We start from the raw sequence: 9,111 nt of genomic DNA on the forward strand, positions 1-9,111 counted from the left end.
TATTATTATTATTATTACTATTATTGTTGTTGTTGTTGTTGTTGTTGTTGTTGTTGTTGTTGTTGTTATTTATAATTTGTACAATTAACCTCCTTGTGGTTCGACCCCAGTCTTGCCGGGTTATTTATTACTTCGACACTCCTGCACTTGTGAGAAGACATTAATCTTTTAGTCATGTCAGTGGGTGACCATCTCTTGACTTGGTGACAATCTTTATCTTATCTTATCTGCCCAAACCATCAAAATTGGAGCCATTTGAAAACATTAAAGTTGTAGGAACTTGTCTCAGCTTTCTTGTGTAAAAAATTCAGGTCATTTGGACTTTTAGAACTCCAAATATCGGCCAAACACTAAATAGTGCTCGGGCTGGAAGACAGATTCGGACTTCTTTGTTGTTGCTACAATTTGGACTTGAAAATGGTCTTTTTAAGTCTTGGGCTATATGAAAGTTGTATGCCTATGTCTTACATTTTCATTCATATAAATTAGACCTAAATATAAGACCTACAGCTCCAGATATGACCCAATTACCGAATAGTGTTCCAGTTTGGACTGCACCAGCATCTCTTTTCTAAGTTTGGCCATCTCTTTGTCCTTTCAATTTCGGTTCTTAAATTCATGAATCAATCCTTTCATTTATGTGATAGGCCTGCATTTCGAATGAACATTTACCATAAATTAAAGGTATCTTATATTATTAGATATATTATTATAAAACATGCTTTAGTTAAGGAGTTATTGATACTTCAAGTGCAAAATGATGACATAAAACCTTGATAAAAAATGCACTTTTAAGTACTAATCATAATCATGTTAACAATTTATAATTTGATTGGAACCTCTTTTGTGTGTGGTTTCCAATTGAGTAATAAGAGTTTATACTATAATTGTTTAACATACTATTAGTGGATCCTCTAACCTTGACATTTATTGTTATCATTGTTTAATTCTTACATTAATCTTCCATCTCAAAGTTCTCATCAACTTCTTTTTCTTCCTCCTCTTTATTATTATTATTATTACTACTACTACTATTATTATTATTTATTATTATTATTATTATTATTATTATTATTGCTACTATTATTATTGTTGTTGTTGTTGTTAATATTGTTGTTGTTTATAATTTATACAATTAACCTCTTTGTGGTTCGACCTCAGTCTTATCAGGTTATTTATTATTTCGACACTCCTACACTTGGAAAAAGACATCAATCTTTTAGTCGTGTCAATAAGATACCTTTATTTTATGGTAAATATTTATTTTAAATGCAGGCCTATCACATAAATAAAAGGATTGATTGATGAGTTTAAGAACTGAAATTGAAAGGATAAAGAGATGGCTGAACTTAGAAAAGAGATGCTGGTGTAGTCCAAACTAGAACACTATTCGATAATTGGATCATATCTGGAGCTGTAGGTCTCAGATTTAGGTCTATTTTATATAAATAGAAAGGTAAGACATAAGCATACAACTTTCATATAAAGCCCAAGATCTAAAAAGACCATTTTCTAGTCTAAATTGTAGCAACAACAAAAAAGTCTGAATCTGTCATGCAACCCGAATACTGTTTAGTATTTGGCCCATATCTGGAGTTCTAGAAATCCAAATGACCTCTATTGTTTTTTCTTGGAAAACTGAGATAATTTCCTACAACTTTCATGTTGTCAAGTGTTCTAATTCTGACGTTATCAATGATGTTTTGGGCAAACAACAAAAAATAAGGATTGTCACCAAGTAAAGAGTTGGCCACTCACTCATCAATTAATCATCAAATCAATAGTTCCCAATTTTAGCCTATAAAAGGAGGCATTTGCCATGCATTTTGGCATCTTGGTTTTCAGATCAAGATCATGCTCTTGCTTTCTCTCTTTGTATTGTTTATGTTTTGCTTTTATTAGTATTAAGTTTATACCTTTCATTTCATTTCCTTTACTTAATTAATTTTTATCTTATTTATGTTCTTATTTTATTTTTTTTCTTTAATTATGTTTAGTTAAGTTTATTATATCAAAGTGAAAAGGTTACACTAATGGTGTAAGAATAAGTATAGTGTAAATTCAACATGAACCTTAATGTTTGATACTAACATGTTTTATATTTGTTATTTTGTTCACTTTTAATACTTTATTTGTTAAATAACTAATCTAGATTTATGTTGTATAATACTTGGCACTTTCATAGCCCATATTGTATGGTATAACCGACACCTGAGCTATGAAAAGAATTTGATTTGTTATTATTATTACTGCTACAATTACTACTATTACTGCTACAATTACTACTACTACTACTACTACTACTACTACTACTACTATTGTTACTATTGTTGTTGTTATTGTATTATTGTTATCTATAATTTATACAATTAACCTCTCTGTGGTTCGATCCCGGTCTTTTCGGGTTATTTATTACTTCAACACTCCTACACTTGGAAGAAGACATCAATCTTTTGATCATGTCATCAATCATTGTTATGTTGTTCTTCGCTTCTTCTTTTTTTTTCCTTATCTTTATTAGCGATCATGTGATTTGAATTTGTGATCTTCAGCACATGTTAGTATAATGATAAAAATAAGATTTTTAACAATGGGATCGGATTTTTTTCATCTGTTTTTTTTATCCTATATTATTTTGATATTTTTTATGCCTAGCGCGGGCCATATAACTAGTAAGTCTTATAGCTAATCGGTTGGTTAGCTATATTATATCACGTGGCATTATTATATTCATGTAAATACATATTTATTATAAATAAAAACTTAATTTATTTTTAATAGTCATATAATATTAGATTAATAAATTATTATTTGATTTATGAATATAGAGTATAGATAAAGTCCATGTGACAAAAATGATTTATAAAGATAATTATAAAGTTGTTATGATTATGAGATTCCTATTGCATCAAAGCATTATTTCTAAAATATTCATGGTCAATACTCTAATAAACACTGATATTTATTAGAGTTGTAGAGACTAATATATATATATATATATATATAAACAAAGTAATTATTCTCATAAGCTGAATTATAAGTATTCCTACAACTAATATGTAGATGCGTGTCATAAAACATGTACACTGAATTGACTCATATGAGAATTTCGTATGAAAAAATCACATGTATCTATAAAAAGGCTCGCATGACGGTTGTGTAAGTGATTTTTAGACTTCATATTACTAAGTTATCTTATATAAAGAATATTATCTTTGATCTTGTAATATGTTATCTTAATCGAGGTAACAATGGAGTTGACATTGGGTATGACATGTGCTATATGACTTGAGTGATTAAAAGATGATTTATTACACCATGTGAATTAGAAAAAATGTTTCATCTGTTCTTAAATAGTATTGACTGATAAATTCTTGGTCAATGTAAAATGAAATTTAAAGAGAGTTTTAAATCTTATTTAAACGATTAATGACTATTATGTAGAGAACAAACATGATTTAACATGGTAGACATACTTCATGCTTTAATATTAAATCGGAACATTATTAATGAAATGATGTTAATTACATTAAGAAATTAGTCACTAAAAGGTTAAATCAAACCACTAATGACTTTTTTAATATTTTGGGGATCATGACGTGTTGTTAGACAATGCACCTAAGTTTTGAATATAAATTAATCAATTGTTAAATTGATAATAAATTAAATTATTTAATTCTATTTAATTAAAATTAAAATCTGTATTTATATTTGAGTCAACATATTATGAATCTAGAGTGTCACACACATTAAGAACAGACATAAATTGAATTCGGATAATTTAATTAAATATGACTTGATTAAAATATTTTTAGAAATTAAGGACTAGAATATAATTAATACAATGATTATATTTCTAAACCTAAAAAAATCAAGTAAGGACTTAATTGAGTTAATTTCTAAAATTTTCTTGAATTAATACATGGATATTATTCATGGAAGAAATTGATATTTTATTAATTTATAGGGTTTTTTATATTTTTTTATAAATAGCAAGTTAATTATGCCTCTTATTTTTGTGTAGTTATCTATTAGATAGAAAAATCTATGCAAGTCACAAAATAAAGAATTAACACTTTAAGCATAGCAATCTTTCTCTTCTAGGTAGGGATATAAGAGATTTTTTATTAGTAGATTTTTTATTAGTAGTTTATGTGGATTACTATAAGACATTGAAGAATTAAATGACTTATGGTTTGCAACAACTAATCTTTAAAGAATTATTCAAAACCAAAAAAAATTACATCTTCAAATAATAAATCTTTAAAAAACATTAAATTTGTACATTGAAATCCTAAAAATTACTGAATAAATATGTTTTATTATTTCTGTTGGGTGTATAGTATTAAAAAAGCCAACAGCCTATTCATGAAATACCTATGTTGGGCACCCAACACATGATGATCTTCCACCGTTGTGTTTTTTGCATGGTTGGAATTACTAAACGAAGGATTCGTTCTGGATAAGAAATTTGTGTATGGCATTCGCCTTTTGATATCATTTAGCAAAGGTGGAATTAGGCTTGCAAGGAAATTCTTCTTCATGAACTGGAAATTGGTGGTTTCCTTCACTTTCTCTTCTACATGAATACAAAGCACATCCATCTAAAGTTGTCACAACGAGAAGATACCAGACTACCAGTACTGGATCTATATACTTCCTGATATATATATATATATATATATATATATATATATATATAAATAAATAAAAATAAAATTTTGAATATTGCATCTATCCCAAAGAATTGATGTCTTCATGCCATGTTAAGAATCTGGCCTTCTCGCCTCCGAAGAGGGACTGCGGTTGAGTCAAAATCACACAACAATTTCACAGAATCTCCTGATCAAGCATCCCTTCAACCTTCAAAACCTTCTACTCTCTATGAATTGATACTTTTCTGGATTTCTTCCAGTGTTTTTCCTTTGGTTTCTGGCACAAACTTGGCCACGTAAAGAAATGTCAGCACTGAGAATCCCGAGTACACAAAGAATGTACCTGAAAAGTGAAAACCATGAAGTCAGTTCCATGACAACGCATAATACGTAACTTGTATTTTGTGCCTGATTTGAGGAGTTCCGGCTTACCTGAGGAACTCCAGTCCATGAGGAAGTTGAAGGTAAAAGAAACTGCCCAGGCCCCCGACCAGTTCACTAGCACCACCAAGCTCCCAGCAATCCCCTTTATGTTAATTGGAAAAATCTGCCACAGGAAAAAGTTCTAGATTAAAAAAAAAAACATTGTATTGCCATAGCTTGTAGCTAAAACCTGTTCCATTCGAAGCAGAAAGTTATGACTAAAATGTTTATCAATTTTCTTGGCAGGTAAAAACAGCTACCTCAGACATGATCACCCAGGGAACTGCTCCCATTCCAATTGAGAATGCTGATACATAAATCTGATTCCATAGGGAAAATGAGCAGACTGTTAGATTTTGATTTGCGGTAAACAAAATGAGCAGTGATGTAGTAGGAAATTTACCAGCACTCCTGCGATGGCTAATATTGGTACCCAGTCAAGCAACCAGCCATGCCCCTGAATCACGAAGATCATGGAAACAGAATAAGACCTTGAACGCAGACAGGATTCACAGGAAGAACAAAATATGCATTCAAGTGATTCACCTTGAGAAAGAAAGAAATTCCTGCTAAGAAAGAGCCTAGAAATGTTCCAGTAGAAGAGATCTTCATGAACAAAGAGCATATTTGTTAGTCGGTAAGAGATTTGTCTCCCTAAATTAATATTTTTGCTAGGTAAGAAGTTCTTAAGCAGATTTATTCACCATCATAAGTGGTCGTCTCCCAGACTTGTCCATTAAAATTGCTCCCAGCATGGTTATTGGGATCTGCAGATCAATTTTTAGATGGATTAGGTTCTCAAACAAAAACTTACCTCCTTTTTTATATTTATTTTTTTGAGAAGTTTCCAAATTAAATACCTGAATGCAAGCATATGCTATGGTTCCGATTTTTGCTGAAGAAAGTCCTGCAATTTACATAAACAATTCAGAACAACGGCGAAGACTGGGAACTAAAGCAACAAAGTAAGACAGTCAATGCAACTTATTTACCAGCTGAAGCAAAGGTTTCGCTTGCATAAAATCCAATGCCATTAATTCCTCCAAATTGTTGGAAAACCATTAAAGCCACTCCAATCTGAACATCATGACCAAGTGCAAAGCTTGTAAGACGTCAGAAACACAAAATCTCTTTTGTGGATAACAACGTAAACGTAAGGATTGAATTACTAAACATTTGAGACAGTTACTTACAATAACAGAACGAATGTGTTTGCTTTCGAACAAATTGAGAAGTTTAGCTTTAGGAAGGGCTTGAAGATTTTCAAGGTAAACCTGTCAAGAAACAGGAACAGTCAGTCATAAGACAAATCTCTTCTACGGAAATTGTTTCTAGTAATATGGCATTGTTGAAGGCAAGTACTTGGATTTCAGCAGCTTCACGAGTAACATCAGCATCTTTTCCACGTAGTTTCTGCAGTGCAACTCGGAATTCTTTCTGGAGGCCAACTTTTGCCTGGATACATAGGTTTTAGTTAAACCTCCCTCCCAAATTGACAAAGTAAGAGCAGCCAAAGCTTGAATGAAACATAAGCTTACCAGCCATCTGGGAGACTCGGGAACGAAACATAGACCAACAAGCAGGAAAATGCAGGGAACAAGACCTTGCAAAACATTTTCAAAAATGACATTCAGCCCTTTGCAAAACCACCGGAACAGAATCTACACTTTTCTTTGGTATTTCAGTTCAACCCAGAATTCAACATCGAAGAAACAGTATCATCTTTTGCAGGGCTTCAACTTACCAGTTAGAGCTAGTCCTCTCCATGTTATAACCGATCCAATTAAGAATGCAGTGGACGAGCCAGTAACGATCATGAGCTATAAAGCAATAGATATGCCGAAGGGTTAAAAAAGTCAGTAATGACTACACTTGCATCATTTTTGAAGTTGATATCATACTACTTTATGATGTCTAATTACCTGATTTAATGTGGTGAGCCCTCCACGGAGATTCTTTGGTGCTATTTCCGCTATAAATATTGGAACCTGATTTTTCATGAGACATGTATTATCATCATAAACCACTATAAAAAATTTGTACATTTAGATTGGAAGGTTTTGTAAGAGGATAGCAACAACAAAGTAATTACCACGTAAGAGAAAACTCCAATGCCATATCCTGTTAGAATCCTTCCCACATCAAGTGAAAAAGGTCCCTGTATCAGGACAATTACCAGCAAAATAAAGGATCGTCAGCATATTAACTCCATGGATGTTGAATATTGTAGGGTTGGAAATGAATTGCCAAGCACTTACTCCAGAGAAGAAGACTGCTAGCCATCCTGTGATGCAGAAGCAAGCTGACAGTCTCATTGCCTGGTTAGAAAGCAACCATTAATTAAATAAATTGGGAGGCTAATTAATCACCTTTTACCAGAACTCTAAAATTTTAGATGAGTACCCACCCCTTTCCGACCAATAAAGTCTGCAATCCGGCCACTTGTGATAGCACCAAACATTGCACCAATGGTTAAAATAGAGCCAAACATAGAGTACTGCAAGATTTGATCAGAAAATTAGACTCAATTTAGATAGATTATAATGTGATATTTTCTTATTTGAAAAAAAAAAGGATAAAAAACGAGACCAACCTCAGCTATTGAGAGAGTAAGGTCTTCCCTGATTGCAGATTGCGTGGGAGCTGAATAACCCACCTGCCAAAATAATTAACTTAAGCTAAACAAACCCTCTTTTTTTTTTTTTTGGGGGGGGGGGGGGGGGGGGGGAGTTTTGTGGGTTCCTAACCAAAATCAAAGGCCACAAAAAAAAGGAAAAGGAAAAAATCCATTTAGTAAACGAAGAACATCTCTTAAACCAGGAACTCCATTTTCCAATCCTTGATTGATATCACAAACAAAAAGAGAGAGAGCGAGGTTGAGAGTACTTACACAAGAGCCAAATTCAAAAGAACCACAAACAGCAACAAATGTGCATAGCAAAACCATCCCAATGGATCCAGTACTCTCTTGATCGTGATCAGTTTCATAATCATCATTAATCACAACAATTTTCTCCTCCAAGATCAATGGCTTTTCCAAGTCTTCAAGGCCAATGATTTCACATTGCTCAACATCTCCCTGTAGCTTAATCGTCATTTCTCTCTCCCAGCTCGATCTCCAACTGCTAGGTAGATCAAGGGAAAGATTATAACCCTACAACTTGCAAGTCAGGACACAATGACTTGCAACTCAGGACTCTTAAAGAGACCTTTAGGGTTGCAAGTAAGGACTTAAAAGATGGGAGTGTGAGGAAATAAGATTTCTGACGGGGTATATATGCATGTAAGATATCGCAGCACCAGCTAGCTAACATCAGCATGGGATCATACCAGGATATTTACAATATTTGCCAGAAGCGCATGATTGATTAAGAAAAAGGAAACTGGCTAGCTAGCGAGGTCAAATTAAAGCATGTGGGATTAAGCTGTCACTGACGTGGTGATCATGAACAGCCCATCTCCATGGATTTATTAATTCGTCTGTTACAAATATCCATTGGAGCTTCTAAACCAAGTTGCATTGCATGTTAAAATCCTCTGTCGGGAATATTGCCATGATTTTTTTTATAATTCTGTGGATGAATTGACGGCTCTGAATTGAATGAAATAAAATAACCAGCCTCCTACGTGGATCCATATAATTCCCACCTCCGCGTTCCCATTTTTTTTTACAGAAAAAAGATGTTAGGTTGAATGTACTCATCTCTGAAATGAGATTTTGACGTATAAAAAACATTTTTTATAGTTGAATAGAAAAGGAGTTTGATCTAAAATTGTTTAATTGATTTTTATCAATTAATGAAATTGTTTAATGAGATCATGGCACTGCCGTGGGTATTACTATATTTGTATTCATTTTCATGGAATGGTAGTTTTTTCTTTAAAAAAAAAATCAACTTTTGTTAAAAAATCAAATTGCCAATAAAACGTATTTGAAGTTTTTGTGGTTCTTTTTTCTTGTTGAGACGTTGTTGGCAAGATGGATAATTTGGTTTTCTTTTCTTATTATTACTTTTATTTTAAGTGTTTGAAA

The 9,111-nt window shown here is 32.5% G+C and overlaps 1 protein-coding gene across 1 annotated transcript; it reads right to left on the reverse strand.

Moving 5' to 3' along the window:
* Positions 1-4,459: 4,459 nt before the first annotated feature.
* LOC105115727 (Major facilitator superfamily protein) lies at positions 4,460-8,547 on the reverse strand. Its single transcript, XM_011012716.1, has 19 exons — positions 7,969-8,547; positions 7,672-7,734; positions 7,486-7,575; positions 7,337-7,396; positions 7,171-7,236; positions 7,001-7,066; positions 6,823-6,898; positions 6,617-6,681; positions 6,441-6,533; positions 6,272-6,352; positions 6,071-6,155; positions 5,939-5,985; positions 5,783-5,845; positions 5,625-5,684; positions 5,482-5,535; positions 5,339-5,398; positions 5,088-5,202; positions 4,572-4,998; positions 4,460-4,538 (listed from the first exon to the last, which is right to left on the reverse strand). The coding sequence occupies exons 1-18, from the start codon at positions 8,173-8,175 to the stop codon at positions 4,883-4,885; spliced, it is 1,467 nt and encodes a 488-aa protein (XP_011011018.1). The 5' UTR covers positions 8,176-8,547; the 3' UTR covers positions 4,460-4,538; positions 4,572-4,882.
* Positions 8,548-9,111: the final 564 nt, after the last annotated feature.

The sequence above is a fragment of the Populus euphratica genome, unplaced genomic scaffold, assembly GCF_000495115.2.
Source record: "Populus euphratica unplaced genomic scaffold, PopEup_1.0 scaffold770.1, whole genome shotgun sequence".
Lineage (NCBI taxonomy): Eukaryota > Viridiplantae > Streptophyta > Magnoliopsida > Malpighiales > Salicaceae > Populus > Populus euphratica.

Coding starts and splice junctions, on each gene's coding strand:
- LOC105115727 (XM_011012716.1), bottom strand. CDS start 8,175: ATGACGATTAAGCTACAGGGAGATGTTGAGCAATGTGAAATCATTGGC. Junction 5,986..6,070: donor CGAAACCTTTGCTTCAGCTG/GTAAATAAGTTG, acceptor TGTAAATTGCAG/GACTTTCTTCAGCAAAAATC. Junction 5,846..5,938: donor TAGCATATGCTTGCATTCAG/GTATTTAATTTG, acceptor ATTGATCTGCAG/ATCCCAATAACCATGCTGGG.